Below are 19,370 nucleotides of genomic sequence, written 5' to 3'. Positions count from 1 at the left end.
AAAGTATTCACTGAGGCAAGAATTTTAACTAGTCACTCGTAAGTAGAAAAGAGCTTGTTGTTTTCCTGGGAAAACCTCACACACCATTGGTCAGCCGGAGTCTCATGATGAGTGTCATAACACTCATCTCTGGATAATAAGCGTGAGTTCAGCCCCTTCCAGAGCTTCAATCAACTGCACCAGCTTTGTTCCTTCAGAATCAGAGGAACATCCTGATAACCACTTCCTGTAGCCAGAGGGTTGAAATTTGATATTGCTCGTCATCTTTTCTTCTCGGTCAATGTTATTGATTTTGGTCCACAACCCGAGATATACAGCCTCTAACAAAGTATTGAAGGTATGTGTGGGTTTCCTGTGGAAATGAGGATGAAAAATGTTTACTCAGTAACCACCAGGAAAGCAGAAATAAAAATGTAATATATGGCTCGTCGTTTCTTGGATGGCTTTAACAAGGTCGGTGAATTAAATAACTTAATAAAATCTACATCTTGGGATTCACCATGTGATGTTGGTTAGTTTGTCCCTGCTGTACATAGTAAAACATCCTTTTCATCAGTGGGTTTTATGAACTTTCTGTTGTCCTTAATTCAACCCAAACTATCAATATTAGTCTATGTCAGCCCTTGAAGTGCCCTCGCAGTTATGACTTACGGGTTTGTTTGCCCGAAGATGAACATGGAGCTGTAGGGAAGGATCTGCCGAGGCCCATTAGCTGCCTCCTCCTCATCCTCCTCCAGGTCTTTCTTCTCCTCACCAAGTCGGAAGTTGTCGCAGTCAATATTGTTCACTGGTGTGGAAAAAATAAACACACTCATTAGCTAAAAGAAGCACAAACTGTTTTTTTCCTAAGGATTTTTGAAGTTGTTTTATGATTGTATTTACTTTCTGCATCCATAAACATGTATAATCAATAACTCTACTAATTGGACATTTCTCCTATGATGGTGGTTGACTAAGCATGAAATATAAACAAACATCTTAGTTAATCCTAGTCGATGTGTCCTTGAGCAAGACACTTAACCCTGCATTGCTCCCCATAACTGTCTACGGTGTATAATGTAACATGTAACACAGTGTCTTTGAGTATCTTAAAAAACGCTATATAAATTAAATGGATGATTATTATTATTATTATTATTATTATTAATCAACTACTTGACAATCAAACACACACTACTTGAGTGGAAGTGAAGCCGCTGTTACAGCTATAGTTCTTTTAAACTAGTAGCTAACGTCCACCTTGTTCTTCAAAGCTGGGCAGATAATTTAATTCGTATTATTATTTTTTTCAGATTACGAAAATATTACTGGGAGTTACCAGAGAACACCTGCAAAAACTAATAACAGCCTCAGCTGTGTGTTTAGAGCTAATAAGCTATTTTTTAAAATATTTTAGCATGCTAACACGCTAAGCTAAGATGGTGAACATGATGACCTGTGCAATTCTATAGTGTTTGTCCCTCTAAAATAATGAAATGAAGAAACATTTAACCTGCTTAACATGTAGCCTGTTCGTCATACTCAACAGTGCAGTACAGTTTTTTTTTCCACAACATGGTAGTTTTTTGGCATCAATTATTACCTTTACTGTATATGATAAGATTTTACTCATTAATTTCTTTGCTGAGATCTGGGGCTCTGGTGGTATTCTTAATTAGCCTTAATTAGCCTTAATGACTAAGTGATGACGAGTGGTAAAAATGATAATAAAGGGTTTTAATCTGATAACTGATGTGAATAATGTTCAAAAACTTCAAAAGCAAAACTTTTCCTTCCCACTGCTCCCTCACTTGTTGTGACAGTGACTCACTGGGTATGATGGTGGTTTCTCCGGGCGGGGCAGTGATGGTGACGGGGATGAGGATGGCGCTGCTGTTGAGGCCGGCCTGGCTGGCCCTGGTGGAGTTCTTCTGGTTGTCAGCATCCTCTTGCTTTTCTCCAAGACTCAAGGTGCTCCGCATTGGCTGCAGAGGACTGGAGGCGAGGCCTTCCTCCTCAGAATCCGGCTGCCTCTCCCTGGGAAAAGAGAAGTGTGTCTTATCACAGACATCATTATACTCCGCTCTCAGGATGCTTCACGCTTTTTCTGCCAAATGAGATCCATCGGAGTACGATTCTCTGTCCTCCTGGGAGACCGACCACAATTTATGTGGCAGCAGGCTCGAAGAAGCTGTTTACTGCTATCCAAGCACTCAGTTATATTGTTCTATGGAGACAAACTGATATAGTAAATTATTCTTAATATTTCTTACACAGTGTTGTGGAATATGAAATGTAAGTCTAAAAGATCCACTAGAGAATTAATTAGGCCCAGTCAGATACATAACAAGCCAATCGGAGAGCTGTAGCGAGCGTTTAGACGATGTTTTGACGTGTCACCGTTATACCCCATGAACACATATTCAAAACAGGCAAAGAAGATATAAAATTCAGCAAGACTCTGCAACTGCAAACTAAACTTGGTGGACGGTGAAGAGAACGTTGATGGTTCAAGATCAGCCGGAAAATGCAAATCAAACACAATAAAGGCCGATAAGTAATAAGAACCAGGTGTAGGAAGGATTGTTGTTCAAGGTACGATCTCATTAGTTCAACAGCCTGAAACTGGATGTGATCTCACGGTTTGGTATCGAGTAGAGTGATCGCAGGTCTGTGAGAGTGACGCTGCTGTTCCTTGCCTGGTAGTGTAGCGTTTTACTTTTCATGGTGATACTAAAATAATAACACATTGCATCAGTGTTTCTACTGGCTGGCCATGCACCATAATTCAAAGAAAAAAAGGTAAATGCCGACACTTGAGAAGCAGAAAACGGCTGCTTGGATGTGTCTGTTGTGGGGGTTTACACAGAACGAAATGGGAGACGGAGGTGTAATGTCACCGTACCTTAAACTTGCAATAACAGGTTGTTTTTCTGCCTCTTTAGGGCAACGAATGTGAACACAACACTGACATGTCATCACCGTTTATGTTGATCGGCCTCCTTGTCAGAACAATGTTCTTTTCGCTCAGTTTTTGATCTCAACTAAATAATAACTACTTTGTGTGCAAGCCTTTTTTTTTTTCTTCAAGCTTTTACTTTGAAAACAGCTTTACAGTAAAGTAAAGCCCGACACAAACAATCAGCTAAAAACCCATGTAAACCTCCATAGAATTGAGGGGAGCTGCAGATTCAGGTGATAATTCTCTGAAGGTTCATCACTACGACTCACATTGTTTTCACATTGTCGTCCGATACGTTGTTATTATAAATAATAGATAAAACTGTAGAGCACTTTTCTAGTCTTCCGACCGCTCAAAGCGCTTTAACACTACATCCCACACACACACATTCACACCCATTCATACGCTGATGGCAGGCCCTACCATGCAAAGTGCCACCTGTCCTTATCTTTCATACACCGCAGAAATAGCGGTGTATGGGGATCGAAACTCCGATCCTCTGATTGAAGGACAACCCTGCTCAACCACGTCGCCACAAGGAGAGAACAAGCACTCATCTATTGCATTGCCACACAACAACATGAGGAGCGATACTTTAAGATGGAAGCGGGGTGCTGCATACTGTGAGAGCATCGCCGAGGGCAGAGTCCTGTATGAGTTGGCTTTTGGTCAATATGTGCAGTCTTTACCTGTGGCCTTTGGTTCCATTCTTGTTCCTCTTACAGTCGTCTCCATCCAGAGTAGACTGAGCTCTGACCATACGGGAGCAGCGTCCCTTCCTCTCTCCATTACTGTCCCCTCCTCCTCCTCCACCCCTCCCCCTGCGCTCTCCCTGGGCGCCATTCGCCATCAGCCCGTTCCCCTCCTTTGGCGGACGATGGGAGTGATGGTGGCGGTGGCCCCTCTCTTCTCCTCCTCGACAGTCATTGGCCTCCTCCTCAGGGGAGCCGGCCTGGTGGTGTTGCCGGTGTCCCTGCCCTCCGTCGCGGCTGTGGCTGCTCTCCCCTCTCCTCTCTCTTATCTGGGCACCGTCGGTGTTGTGATCTCTGCTCCGGCTGTGATGGGTGTGGTGCCTCCCTCCCCGGCCTTCGCCCCCCTCCCTGCTCTCCCCGTTCCTGTCGCGGTGCCGGTGGTGCTTCCTGGTGTGCGTGTGGAAGTTGTCTCCCACCCCGTCCTGCTGCCGGGGATCCCCCGACTCCTTCCACGCTCCTTCGGGTGACCTGCCGGGTTTGTCCCCGTTCTTGGCCTCCACCACAAGAGGCCGGTCCAGGTGAGTCTTCATGTCCGGGTGCAGATGGAGGGTGGAGGACGTCTGGAGGCGCTCCTCCGGGTCGAGCTCGTTGAACAAAGCCTCGCTGCTCGTCCGTACGTTGTGTCTCCTTAGCTGGTTGGTCCTCTGCTCCCACACTGACATGGCCTTTGCGGAGCGCTGCTGCTCCTTACTGCACATATGAATCAAAGCCACAGAGAGGGATCATGGGAAAGGGACAAACAATGACAAGAGAAACACTTTATACACTTTGAGTTCTTGTTCCTATGGGTTTTGGGAGAACATCACCATCCACAGCTTCATCCATAGCCACGCCACAATCGGTAACCAGATAGGTAACCCGACGCGAGGTGTTCTATGGATGCGTCAGCACACATGTTCACCATGGTAAAGCCTTCACTTACCATGCTTTGAGGGTCGTGTGGAGAAAGTAGCTCAAATCCTCCACAGCAAAATATGAATATTTGTAATTTCCCAACACCGACTGTAAGATGGCACAGTTTGTCTAATGCTGATGGTTGTTGCATGCTGTTGTCATGACATGATCATGGGAAGTGTATGTCTTATTTTGGGTCCTCAACATTGACGTATTGCCATACTTTGATAGAAGCAGAACAATTCAATCATAGTATTGTGGGATTTTATTATTATTTTTTTACCAGTGAAGACTGACTGGGTCTTTTTATGGATATGTTTTTAATTGATTCTTACCGCTACTAAATACCAGATGTGTGGCGTTCATGTCAAAAATGGGAAACATCTCCAGAAAAACTTTTCTTCCCTGAACTACTTTGGAGGAGGAAACACCAAAGGGAGATCATATCGGCAGTGTTTTCACACATTGCATTTCGAGGCTTCCACCTTTTGATTTGTTCAAACTACTAAGAGCTGATGGTGGCTGCAGGCTTCTCATGGACTAATACAGATGCATACAACAGCCTGCATCAAGCCTGTTTCATGCTGTTTTCAACTGCATCGTGTGGCACAAGTTCATTTGTGAAGGTTGTACCCTCAGAAATGAGGGTCACATGTTCAAAGTCAACCAACACTGACATGAAACTCATCAAGTAAACTGACGATAGATACTGTAGTGGCTGCTGTTGTGTTTCCTCCTACTGGCCACAAATAATTCCCTTCTGAATGTGATTTAATATCAGAGATTGGGAACAAAATCCATAGTCTGTCTGTGTAAAAATGCATTTGAACATTTTGGTTGAGGTTATTACAAATATTCAGCACTATGACTAAGCAAGAAGGTTATTAAAAATAACCGCTTCCTTTGTCTAATTCAGTCTGCTGAAGTCTCATATTAGCTTCAGCTGATCTACAATTCATGTTTGCAATTGTGTGTGCATTCATCTTTTACACTGAAATTGTTTTAAGAAGGGATTTTTCTGCGACTAGTATGGAGGAGGGGAACAATTACAGCAACCAATAACTCCATATTGTACAGACGGGCATGTGAGAGTTGTGATTTTAGCCTTGGAAAAAAAAAGGTGAACCCAATTATATACCACAATCTAGCATGAGCATACTGATACAAGCACTTCATCAACTGGAGATGGTGTGGAAAAGTCAGGGCAAAAATCAAAGCTACTATATGACTGTACATCCCAAAACAAAGTCAGGATGAAGAAGGACCTCCCCTGAAAGAGATCATGTCTGGGTTGATCATCACGGATCATGTGCAACGTTTTTGAGCGTCTTTATTTACACCATGTGGAAAGAAAACAGCGAAGGCAGTTGTGTTCATTTTAGTAATTGGTTAACCGCTAACGGGAAATAGATTTTGTATCATTTTTGCTGTCAAAAGTTGGCACTGCTAACCTGGCACGTAAGTAAACTGAAACAGAGATCTTTTGTTCATGTGTAGATGGGTCAGGTGTGACCAAGATGCTGTGGGTGATGGTCACTCCTGTCGTCTTTAACGAGCTGATTCCCGGGTTGTGAATAATATGGTGGGAGATCACGTCGATAGGTGAAATGGGATTTGTTGTAGTTTTTTTAAATCCAGATGCCAGAAACAATATTGCCATTCATACGTTTCTGGAAACCACAGGATACGTTGAATGTAGACGTTTCATAAACACATTTCATATAAACCGACAAACAATAGGTTTGGTTTAAGTTAGTTAAGGTTAAAAAAAAACATATCCGTGGTTTGAAACCTACAATGACATTTTTTTTTCTAGCGACTGTGCAGTTTCTTTGGACATGGGTATTTCTAAAGATGTGAAACGAGTCAAAACACCATAAAAATATTTGTTTTTATGTGTCCATCTATCATATTTGGAGGCATTGCATACTGTTTCTGTGCAGTATGATTTATTTACATCGGGCTTTATGGGTTAGTTAAGTTTGCTCCATCTGGTCACCTGTACCTCAAGAATCCTCGGGCGGGGGAGGAGTAGACAGAATAACTCCTAAAAGACAGACAGAAGACACAGAGGACACAGGACAGGTATCCACAGACAGGTGAGCAGCAGACATACAGGTAAGCGTTTCAATGTTCACAGAAAGGAAAGCGAAGGATTGGAACACTGAGGGGGACGGGAGTGTTATTTAGTGAGCTGTATTAAGAAAGCACACACACAAAGGGCAGAGAAATTACAGCCACTCTGCGTAATCTAGGAACGTACGGTATCGTTATCTCAGGTGAGGTGCTAAATAAGCCTCACTGCACTCAAATCAATTGAGACAGCAGAGCACACTTTGGCTCTCATATATCTTTTAAAGTGATGTCCTGGGGGTCTTCGATAACAAATAAATGTCAAACCGCCCGCGGTGATGGAAACATTCAGGGAAATTAAACATTTATACCCAAATGATTCACATCAGAGAGCACGGAGCGGGAGATGAGGAACTGTCGGCGCCGACACAGAGGACCAGAGCGGGTTTTTCAATCAGCAACTGAACCCGGACTGGACTCGCAGGCTTTCTGCTCTGTGAGGCTTTGTGATGGCTGCTTTTTATTTCTTTTTTTTTTTTTATACAAGAATCATAAATACATCACACTTTTCCAGCAATGAAGACATTCAGTTTGTTGACGGTCCAGAGTAAATGGGAGGAGGAGAAAAAAAAGAGGAGGGACAAGGGGAAGGAGAGAACACGAGGAGGGAAGAAGAAAGGCGAGACGAGTGGAAGGAAGGAAAACAGGGCAGGAAAGGAAGCAGTAAAAGAAAAGAGAGGAAAGGAAACCAGGAGGAGGAAAAGACAGGACACAAGGAAAGAGCAGGGGAGGGGAAAACAGAGTGGAGGCAAGGACGAAAGAGACGACAAGGAGATGAAAAAAGTAAAGGAGCGGAAAAGAAGAGGACGAAGGGAAAATGGGAAAAGAGGTGGGTGATAACAAGAAAAGGAGGCAAGGAAATAGAATGGGAGAAGAGATGGGATGAGAGAAGACACGGAATTGAGGACAAAAGAGGAGAGGTATAAAAGAGGATCACATAAGGAGAGGAAAATGAGAAGAAACAAGGAGAAGGGAGAAGAGACAAGGTGTGGAGAGAAGAAGAAAGCAACCAAGGGAAGCAGAGGGGAGTAGATGAGACAAGGAGACGAGGAGACGAGAGGAGAATATTGTAACAGAGAGTGATAACTCACGGTGACTGAATGCTGTTGATGGACGACTTGCGAGAGAGTGCCTCTCGATTTTGCTTTACAAAACTGTACATGCAGAACAAAAACAAAAGAAAAATGAGACACAAATCTGGAAGGGACAGGTGGTCTGTCTGTCAGTCACCACCTGTCCACTCCTGTCTTACAGTGCAGGACTAAACTGTGCAACATGTCAATAACACAACGGCAACAAAAGCGTGTTCGTCAGCAGAGACATTTCTAGAAAGACAAAAAAACTGAAACTGAAAAGTGTTCAGGAGTTTCATTCCAAAAATAGGAAAAGCATAAGTTACTGCTTGAAATGATCTTCTATGAGTAAAACTGAGACTTTAAAATTTATTTTTAGATTGACATTTTTTTTTTCATAGGGATTTATTTTATTTAATTTATAAAAAGATAAAAGGGTATTTTGTAATGAAAGCCTGTGTTCCTCTGAACAGCACACATAATGAACACACAGCATTTACAATAAAGGCAGTTGTCAATGTAAAAATCAAAGTATGCATAGGAACACATAATAACAATAAAGACAGGAAATGCAGTGATTACCAGAGCTGGAATATGTTGCACCAGCTTCCTACATCCTTCACCAAGTCCTTAGTGACTCCTAGCTAGTTTCTAAATAGTGATTATCAGGTTGCATCATTAAAACATAAGCACAGTCTGAGCTAGTTAAGACTTTAGTAATGTGTAAATCTGTCACTGGGAAACATCTGTGGGGCTGTCCAAGAGCAATGAGTAAACAGGAAGGCGCTTCAATTTCAAAAATAAAATTTGAAGAGGCACAACATTTATATTTTTGGCATGCATCATGCTTCAGCTCCGGCTCTACATGCGTCGTGTCGTTTTTGTTTACAAGTAAACTTCTGTGTTCACAGGAAACACACATACAGTCACTTTTCTAAAGTTCGCCAATGTAGGTTTCCAACAAAGTAGGAAAAGAACACGGTTTGGGTTAAAAAATAGTAAGTAACAACAACAACAACTGAGGTCAAATCGTCATCGTTGACTTGTTTTCCCCCGGGACACATTCAGTGGTCTCCTGGTTGAAAGTCCTGAGTGTGTTTGACCCGTCCACCCTCCTCTCCGACCCACCCGTCCACCCTCCTCTCCGACCCACCCGTCCACCCTCCTCTCCGACCCACCGTCCACCCTCCTCTCCGACCCACCCGTCCACCCTCCTCTCCGACCCACCCGTCCACCCTCCTCTCCGACCCACCCGTCCACCCTCTTGGATTTTCTTGCTATTCATCTGAAGACATTTGCTCCTACTGTCTAATAATGACGTGGCTGGGTTTACGATACTGAGACCGGGTTGAAAATGTATGCTGACTGACATTATTTAGCTTACTAATGTCATCGGCATAAAGTTATGTTATTGTCTATCTTCGAGATCTATATTATTATTATTATTAAACAGCATTCATTTTAATACAGATATGTCGAATTCCCTATTACCTCTTGTATTCCTTAGTTTAAACGGGTCACATATTAGCAAGCTAACGTTGACATTAGTCTAGTCAGCAACCCATTCTCATTTTCGTCGTGTTGAAACTCCACTCGGCTGCGTGTGAACCTTTGAACAGCTCCTGACCCATCGGTACAGTCTAACTGACCCATTTCTTACTGAAGAGGACGGCAATTAGGGAGCGAGTGTGAATCAAAGATAAACACTTCATTATCTGAATAGAGGGCTGCGCAGAATTATACAGCACACAATCAAATGTATCTGGCGTGATGTGTTTTGTCCTCACGTTAACAGAACGGATGGGAGTCAAAGGAAAGCATATTTTAACCTCTCATTGCAGATCGAGGCTGTGAATCACTGATGAGAACTCTCCGTTTTACCACCACTTTCCTTTTTTGACGGACTCGTGATTTTAGTGTTCATCTAGGCTCTAAAAATAGTGTTAAATGATTTCCTCGTCGACACAAGTCCCCACACCTGTCAATCACAGGCCTGTGGTGGTGAGGGGGCGGGCCAAAGTTTTGTGCATGACAGGAGCTCCTGTATTTGGGTATTTGAAGACATGCCTGTGATTATCTATGAGAGAAAATGGGAACTTATGACAGTGAAGATGAAGGTTTAGTTCTATCTTATTATATGTCTCATATTTCTGGTATATTAAAGTGAGTCTACATGAATTACACTTTGCCACTAAAGACGCCAAGAAAACATTGAAAGACTTCAATTTGTAAGAAAAAACCAGCCCGTCCTCATTCCCAGGGTGTCTCATACCGACGCTTTATATACATTTCACGGATTCATTTATAACCCAATTATGTTTTTTGGAAAACCAAAGTGGTTTTGTTCCCTAAACCGAAACAAAGGTTTTTTGTACGTGTTTACTGCGACCGAGTGCAGAATGTGTCGGGGGGGGGAACTAACATATATTGCTGAATGAAGCCTCCTAATTTGCTTTAAGTATTGGAGAAGGTAGACAATGGGGATATAATGACCAAGGACATAAAAAAACACAGTGGAAATAAAAGGAGGAGATAAAACACAGTGCAAAGTTATACGGAGACGTTTCAGACTGAGAGGGACAAACGGAGCTGCTGTCAGAGGAGAGAGATGCTCGGAAACTTACGCAGCGATTGAGATGTTGGCTGCAGATATCGGGCTGACTTCCTTCACCTCCAAAGCTTTCTGCAGGGCAAGCTTCTTATTGGCCGCCTTCTCCTGCTCCTCTTCATCCTTGAGCATCAGTGACCGCAAAGACGTCAACATGTGTTTTAACAAAAACACATGGAAGCCCCGTGGACATGCAAAGCTTTTCTCAGGTGCCCGGTTTGACGGGTTTCACTGAGTAGGAAGCGGAGCTACAACATTTATTTTGCTCTGTTTTATTAATGCGTCTTAAAATACAACATTCAGACCTACCTTAGTCAGCTCCTGTGCATTAGCGAGGTTGTCGACGGCGATAGCCAAGAAGACATTCAGGAGGGTGTCTGAACAGGACTCAGGAGAAAGTGCAGAGTTTCTTAACTTGGTAAATAACTCCTATCTGATTTTAATACACATTTGGCCTTCACTCCTTTCTGCTCCACAACTGATGAACAAAACTGTCGGTCTGTTGTTTTAATAATGTTTGTAAATGGGGTATAAGGACAGCTGCAGCCTCCAGTGAGGTTTTACACTTTCAGGATGTGTCCCAGTTCAGAAAGCATTCAAACCACATTTCTAATTATACCTGAGATTCAGGAATCTGAGGTATTAATATTTAAAAGTTTCAAAATTAGATTGCAAAATGTTGAGTATGCTGTTGATGGACACTATTTCCTCTGAATGCAAAGCATGAAAAATAAATGGAAGAACACCGAAACACAACAACATTTTTTGGACCTGAAACCATTTTTCACGTTTTGACCCTGCTCCTTCTGACTCAGACGCGCTTGCAGTTTTAATCGCGGGCTGTCAAAGAGGATACAGTTCCAAAGAGCGTGAGGACGATGAAGTAGACGGAGGAGAACATGCCTCGACGAACGCCCCCTTGAGACTCGATCCCCGTGGTACATCACGGCGTTCCAGTCCTCGCCAGTCAGAATCTGAGGAAGACGAAGAGAGTCAGATGGGACACGGGCGGGTTTGTAAAGCCCCGTGCAAATCTGTGTTGAATTAAATTACTTTACCGAGTGAGGGGTTATGAGCGCGGACTAATTGAAGGATTACCAGTGAGCTCATTAAGGGACAGAAGGCACACAGACCAGCCATTCCCTCTAATTAAAATGAGTGATAACAATCTTTCTTTTTCAAAAAAGTAAATATTCTCCCTTTTATTCAGACGGTATGAAGTGCACCTTCTGTGTGTGTGTGTGTGTGTGTATGTATGTGTGTGTGTGTGTGTGTGACGGTCTTACCTGGAACACAGTGAGAATGGCCGCTGGGAAGGTATCAAAGTTTGTTGTTGGCGTCTCTTCTTCAAAGTTAAACCTAAAAGAATCAGAATCAGAACATCGTTACAAAGAGAGGAAAACACGACATAATGAAACTGTAGTCCCAGTCAGATCGTAAAGGCATCTCCCTGCAGTTCAGCAGAAGCTAGATTTTTATCATTTCTTTAATAAAACATATTAATTTAATACCAATAGGAGCCTGCTGCTGTTCGAGCATCATGTTTCTGCTCATGAGAAGATGAGAAGCGTGACACTGTGAGTGGCAGCTGCCCCGTTTCTTACTTCTTCTTCATCTGCTTGTCCGTGACACTTCGATTCACGAGATCCACAAGAGCAATATAATCTGGCTAAACTGTTGTGTTGTTGTGTTGTTGTGCAATCATCTAACTGCCGGTGAGTATAAGACTTGTTGTTGCCAGAACTGATGGAAATTATGAACAAAATAAAACACACACAAAAGACTCAAGCAGAAACAAACCGTCTTCTTTCTTTAACCATCAAAACCACAACCGAATCCTTAAACAAAGTCTGAACCATGAAACCCTAAAAGGTTTTGAATAAACAGAAGTACAACACAAGCATGGGTGTATGTGTATTCTTCAGATTCCTTCACAGCTTCAGGGAGAGACGAGTGTATCCAAAGGTGAAGGAGAATGTCTCATATTGATAATGGATGAGACAGATGGAGATGTGGAGAAACATGCAGCAGCAGGAAACACCGGTCACCAGGGAGCCACAGCTCTGCAACTCAGGGCTGCACCGTGTGACGCCTGTCACATGTACAACAATGAGGAACAGGGGCATGTTAGCCATCAATTATCAACCAAATATGGAGAACCTGGAGTGATGGAAGTTTAAGTTCCTCAAACCTCACCAGGTGAGGTCATTTTTAAAAACTATCCGTGATACTAAGCATGCTGAAGGCATCTGGGTATTTGAGTTTCTCCGTGTCGGCTCGTGATGGTAGTTGTTGATGAAGGGCTCCTACTGACTACATCCGTCCGTGCTGTGGGTCAGACGAGGGACGTCAGACGGGGGACGTCAAAAAGGACCGGGAACCATAGTTTTAGATCATAAAGACGATGCCTCACTCAATTGGGGTCCACGTTTTTCTTTCAGGGAGAACTCACTGTGGCTGATGTTAAATCAAACCATCTGGAAATCACCAATGGAAATACCACAGGGGTCCTTTTCGTCCCAGCACTATGCACATTATGCAATATATCACATCATTCCTCCCAATCAGTACAATAAAGTCTTTGTTTTTGTGCTGGTGACACCATTTTGTTGAATGCCACTATTTCTACTCAAGTCTGCCATTGATGCTCCACCACTTAATAATAATAATAATAATAATAATCCTACACTCGTTTCAAATACAGATGAGTGTCTCTACATCCACCTCTGTCTTTGACTATCCTGTTATTAGGACTTTGAATTGCACCCACAACATCTTGCCGACTCATATAAAGTGTTGTTATAAAGTTGTTGGCAGACAATAAAAGGCTCTCTGTTTTTTCAACACAACAACAAAAAAAGTTGTGTTTGTCTGTTTTGACTGTAGAGACATTCTGTTTTGTCGTAATGGCCCAGTGTCACTTAAATCAGTGCTGTGACATCTTACATGCACTTATCCAAAGTTACTAAAGGAAGTTGATGAAGCTCCGTGAGCTTTTGTACTTCAGATATTTTGCAATAGAGGAAACTGCAGCGCGCAAATGCCAAACAGGCGTAGAAATAAAGAGTACGACAGCACATGCACCTCTGCTGGCAAAGATGCTCAAAATGTTCCACGCACTGTGACAAGAATAGAGCCCATTGAATCCTTTTTACCGAACAAGGACAAACATGAGTACTGTTTAAATGCTTGAGATGGTTAGTGTTAAACTACGACAAATATGAACATTTCCTTCCTTCTTGAATATCTTTTGATTGACACGATTAAGGAATAGTCATGCCAGAGCTTATGAAGAAATGTTCGCAAAATGATCTTCATACGGGATCAAATGTTTACCTTTTTTTTATTGAAATGTCACCATTATCTCTGCTGTAGGGAATGCATGAGATGTCTCGAACGACGAACAGCCATTTAATTCAAATCAGGTGTCAAATAAAGCAGAGGAGCGAGAGGGGAGGAGCACACATGGAGGAGGCAGAAGGGCCTGTAAAGAAATTAGGAGAGGCAGTGGAGCACAGATTGTTACCACAACGACCGTCTGCACAGATTTGTGAGCTTGTGGAGAGCTGTTTCTCCTCAACATGAGCACAAAGATGGGCCCACGAAGAAATGGCTTTGTGGATGAACTGACAGCGAGCCTGGGCCTCATCAAAAAGCCATGATTCATCATCAAAAAGGCCATGTTTTTTGTTCGGCATACTTCAGGCCATGTGACGAACCAGTGGAAGTCCAACAATATCGACCACCGTGTATCTGTCTGGCTCTAATGTGTACTGTGCATGCATGTGGGAGATGAGGGTGGGCGGGAAGAGAGGGGGGAGAAGGGGGAGGGGCTATTAATTCAATAAGCCTTTCCTCCCCCTGGTGTCATATTCTCCCCGCCCCCCGCCCTGTTCTCCTTACATTTGTCTCTCTCTGTCCTATTACTGCACCTTCGATCACCCGACCCCTTTCTACTTTAAGCCATTGCTCATCTCTTCGCCACTTTATCCATTTCCCATGAGCCTCTACCTCTCCCCGCCTTCCTCGTTTTTCTTTCTTTCTTTCCTTCCTTCCTTCCCTTTCTGCTCTCCACGATGTCCACCAATCTTCCCCCCTTCCCTTCTTGAGGATTAGCGGGCCCGGTGGTGTGGAGAGCGACGGCGGCTTGCTGCTGCGTGCCGACCTCTGTTTACTCTGATAATAGGGAATGGGAGCGTGCTGCCCGGCTTCCGCACAACATCCACGGGGACTTCATTAAATCAATTCCTGAAAACAAGAATCATGTGAGGCCAAACTCCCCTCGAGCACACGCCCTGGCCTTTTCCATATCTAATCCTTCAAACAGCAGCAGCAGGTTTACATTGTGTAGTTGAGTGAAACACTCATCTTTGAGAGCACACAGGCATGTGCAAGTGGGTTGGAGACGACGGCTGGATGATATTGATATGAAAAATGGCACACTGCCAAGCATTGCGACTGTGACATGAATCAAGACACACGTGACATCCTAGTGCTTTAAGAGAAGTCAATAAATACACCATCTGGAAGGTCTGAATACAAAGAGATACACGGCTGTTGTTATTATTACGACCCAAAACTGCAGCAGCTTCTCCAAAATGTCAATAAAATGTGTTGTGTTATGTTCAATAAACTGTGGTAATATTTTTAAATAAAGTAAGAAACTGAAATTCAAATATATTATATACATGTGAAGTTAGCTAGCCAGGAAGCTAACGACATAGGCAATATAATGTAATATAACAATTAAGGTAACCATGGCGCTTCCTACAATAACGTGTTGCCAACAAATTCCTCTAAACCCGATGATCAGTTTGAGGAGTAACTTGAGAGTTGGTCTTAATAACTGGTTGGTTAAATGATAACTTAAAAATGAACTGTTTTAAGAAGCTGCTCATGTGATACATAGCCCGGGGACAAGCGCTGCCTTAGAAGACAAGTTAGACATTTGTTGTGGTTCTGAATTAAATCAGAACCACTGTTGTATGAGAAATGTGCGGCGATTGACATCCTTCCAGTTTGACAAATTGTGATGGACAACCAAGCAAGAGGTTGCACTGAGCCTGCACACTAAGGACTGAGCTGAAAATATAAAACGCCATCTCTACTGTTTCTGACAAAGTCAACAAAAGGTTATTTTTGGGGAGTTGTTCCTGATCCGATGTGAGGTCCTGGGACAGGGATGTCGTATGTGTACAGATTGTAAAGCCCTCGGAGGCAAATTTGTAATTTGTGATATTGGGCTATACAAAATGAACTGAATTGAATTGAATTGAACAAAGACGGTTTGCACCTTTAAAGCGCTACAAAGCAGCAACCAGAAAAAACAAATTCAAATGAGGTAAATTCTGAACGTTTCCTTTGAGCTCATCTTTTTTTTTGTCTGCGTTGTCCTGTGAGTCTCAGCAGGAAGATGGTCCCCTGTCTCAAGCTGTTTATCTTTCAATTTTCACAATTTTACCAAGAGATTATGCTTTTTGAGAGCAGGAACATAATCTCTGTGCCAAAAATAAAGTCTGAATATTAATTAGAAAGCATCTCCTCTCATCCCTAATGAGCCATTTAATCTTCTATTTAGAGTTGAAAGACATGACATTATCTCCTTGCGTTTTCTTTAATTTTGATCAAATTCAAAATTTTCTGAAACAAAAACTGACATCATCAGCAAGCACAAGAATAGAAGACTGACTTTTTTTTTCTTTTCTTTTTTTACTCAAGAAAATCAAATCATTTGACACCGTGTTAGACCGTGTTCTCGGTCTGATGTGCTCGGCTGGCTGGAAGCACCATGTGGACGTCAGACTCATCTCGCACTTGCCCATCACCAGGGGAAAAATGCCATGCTAACGATGGCGCACACTGTTGTTAGGCTCGGCGCCATGGCAACAGCCTGCTGTTTCGCAGACACCCAGTTGTGGCGTGACGTTTGTGAAGGCCGTCAGTCCGAGGAGACATGACTTCATGCGAAGGTGGCATGTCATCGCAGGGTGTACAATACCTGTCACAGCGGTGACCACATGCAACAACATCGTTGTTGAACAAAACTGTTTCATGAATAAATATCAAAGCCAATTACTGGCAGATAAACCTCCCTTGGAAAAGATTTTAAATCCTTTAATCTCACGTGGATCTCTGCCAGATTAACCACATTCTGCCAGCATGCTTTTCTGGCTATTCTGACCCCGTCCTTCACACAGCGGATATATGAGCGAGAGGGTCAAAGTTCAAGAAGCAATCTACTAGTTTCTCCCAGTTTAATGCAACAGTTCGTACTTTGTAAGGGTCTACTACAAGTCTCTATAATGCGGCCCCTTGGGAAGAGTAGGATCCACTGTTTTTGAGTCATAATGGAGAATAAAAATCTGCCCATAGCATGTTAACCATGCTTTTTTATCTCTCTCGCGTGATTCCCCCATTGTAGGTACAAAATAAAGGTTTTCTGTCCTTGCGAAATTTAAACAGCACTGCAAAGGCTCAGGTTTCACAGCTAGGGCTTGGATACACCAATAGGCTGTAAATTAAAGAACTACACAGATGTATAAAGACTGTTGTTGTGAGGACATAGAAAGTCTGTGTGTGTATCAGTTGAGTCAGACAGGGTAAGATGCCAGGCCTTTGATTAACTGCAGCCCGCCTAGAATCATGAGGTGTTCCTGCCATTAGATGACATGGAGCTCCTGCTGAGAGTGATATCAAAGGGCCACAGTCGGTGCTGCTGCTCTGCCAACTACCTGCTGTGTCCTCCCGTCTGTCAACATCGCCACGCCGGGCCGGGGATCACACACCAGGAGGGGGTCAGGTAAAGAGATGGATATAGGAGAAGGGGAGAGGATGTATCTGTGTGTGTGTCTGTGTTCAATAGGTGGATAAAAGGAGGAGAGCAGCACAGGTAAGATTACTCACTGTCCTCCGAAGAGCTGCATGCCCAGCAGAGCAAAGACCACGATGAAGAGGAAGAGGAGGAAGAGCAAGCTGATGATGGACTTCATGGAATTGAGGAGGGACACCACGAGGTTCCTCAATGAGTTCCAGTACCTGGCAGAAAGCAGCAAACTCTTTTCACTTTTTGAACAAATAAATTCAGACAAAGACAAAAACATCCAAAACAGGGGAGGAACAAGAGAAACAAATGGCAATATGAGCTGTAGGTGGCATAGATCAATCAATGCGTCAGGGTCTTCAGCTGCCAGTTACAGTGAATCACAGGATTTAAGTTAATCTGATGAAGAATAAAAAAGGATTGCCAACTCTAACAGGATCGTCACGGAGGGTAAAACATTTATATTAGAGCCCTGAGGAAAAACTGCAACGTCGTCAAAATGTAGGGTTTCAAGAGAAGCATTCACAGCGCTTATGGAATTCGTTGTAGATACGCTGCGATGTTCTAGTCGTGGGTGTGTTTGTTCATTCAGGACTATGTCTATTGAACTAGCACCACTCATTTGGGTTTACGCTGTGAACATGTGTTGTTTAGGTAATTAAAGCCACACTCCACCAATGTTGCACATTGATTTTAGACACACGCAGCTAATTGTCCAGAGTTTCACGCGTGTGTTGAGAATTGAGCTCACTTGGTGACTTTGAATATCCTGAGCAGTCGCAGAGCTCTCAGCACACTGATTCCAAACGAGGCCCCGGGTTTGATCATGTCCCAGATCACCTCCAAAATACTTCCCACAATCACCTAGAGAAAGGAGAGCAGAGGATAAGTGACCAATAAGCATCCACAACAGACCTAGCACTGGTGGTTAAAGTTGAATAACTTACCGTTAACGGTAGCTTACCCCAAAATCAAAGCAGTTGAAGGAGGAGTGGAAATAATTCCTCGCTCCAAGGCCGTACATCTTCAAGGACATCTCAGTCAGAAACAAACCCAGGAACACAAACTCGGCCGCGTCTGTTTTCAAGATGGACAAAGAGAAAGTGTCTTTAAGGGCAATCGACATCAAAAAGCGTAAAGGGGTGCGAGTGCGTGTTTGTACGTGTGACCTACAGAGGGCCGTTGTGAGCCAATCGGGCTGGTCGTAGTGGACTATGGCCACGCACAGAGTGTTGAGGCCCACCAGACACAGAACGATCCAGTAGAAGCTCTGAGCTTTCACCATGCGGCGGATGAAGAAGCGGGTCCTTTTCTCCTTACGCCGGAAGTATGAGGAGCTATCCATCTTACCGCTGCTCTTCATGCTGGCCCGACCAAACGGAGAGCCAGGAGGAGCTGAAAATTATGAAAATTATGATAATGATGTGATGATGATGATGATGATGGAGAGGGGAGAGAGGAAATGTGCGCTTTGACATTGGTCCCTGCTTTACAGTTCTTATGTTTCTGTATATATTTTAACTTATCTGGTTTAAAAGCAGTGTTTCACTGCCCTTTCTGGTTGAAAGAGCCCAATGTGTTGGACCTTATACACCCAACAGTGATGTCACGGAGTACTGCCCACACCGGCATGTACAATTGGACGGCAATGCAGCAAGATGGGAATTATTCCCAGTAAAAACAAGATGTTCTGCCGGTGTCAAGATGTTTGATACCCCTCTCATGTCTGGATACCATAGATGTGAAGGAGACAGTTAGCTTAGCTTCGCATAAAGACTTGAAGCCGGGGTAAACAACTAGCCTGGTTTCCTCCAAAGGAAAGAAGAAATCTGTCTAACAGCTCATCCAAATACAAATTGCATGTTATATCTTGCTTGTTAAATCCATATGAAAGAACATAGAAGTAGCCTTCGCCCTATGTCAGCTGGGATAGGCTCCAGCGCCCCCGCGACCCTAATGAGGATAAGCGGTATTGAAAATGGATGGATGGAGAACATAGAAGTAGTTTTTCAGGGAGTTACGTGCTTGTGGTACTTCTCTCTGGTGCAGTAACTACCAGCAATCCTTCCATTCAAGAAATACTTCCACAAATCTCTGTAAAACCAGTTTGAACTGGGTTTGATTATTAAATTTTTTCCCTATGTCATCT

General features: G+C 43.3%; 1 protein-coding gene across 1 annotated transcript in view; it reads right to left on the bottom strand.

The window, feature by feature from the left end:
* The window catches only part of cacna1bb (calcium channel, voltage-dependent, N type, alpha 1B subunit, b), a 135,663-nt gene that overhangs the window by 46,708 nt on the left and 69,585 nt on the right, over positions 1 to 19,370 (bottom strand). Inside the window, 12 exon segments of the mRNA XM_034546505.1 lie at positions 652 to 787; positions 1,811 to 2,016; positions 3,631 to 4,383; positions 7,812 to 7,874; positions 10,418 to 10,524; positions 10,711 to 10,778; positions 11,258 to 11,375; positions 11,688 to 11,760; positions 17,305 to 17,436; positions 17,973 to 18,085; positions 18,186 to 18,298; positions 18,395 to 18,616. Of these exon segments, the coding sequence (XP_034402396.1) occupies positions 652 to 787; positions 1,811 to 2,016; positions 3,631 to 4,383; positions 7,812 to 7,874; positions 10,418 to 10,524; positions 10,711 to 10,778; positions 11,258 to 11,375; positions 11,688 to 11,760; positions 17,305 to 17,436; positions 17,973 to 18,085; positions 18,186 to 18,298; positions 18,395 to 18,616 (2,104 nt within the window).

Source organism: Cyclopterus lumpus, chromosome 12 (assembly GCF_009769545.1).
Source record: "Cyclopterus lumpus isolate fCycLum1 chromosome 12, fCycLum1.pri, whole genome shotgun sequence".
NCBI classification, from domain to species: Eukaryota; Metazoa; Chordata; class Actinopteri; order Perciformes; family Cyclopteridae; genus Cyclopterus; species Cyclopterus lumpus.
Note: the sequence above shows the minus strand (reverse complement) of the source record. Positions and strands in the feature narration are given on the sequence as shown.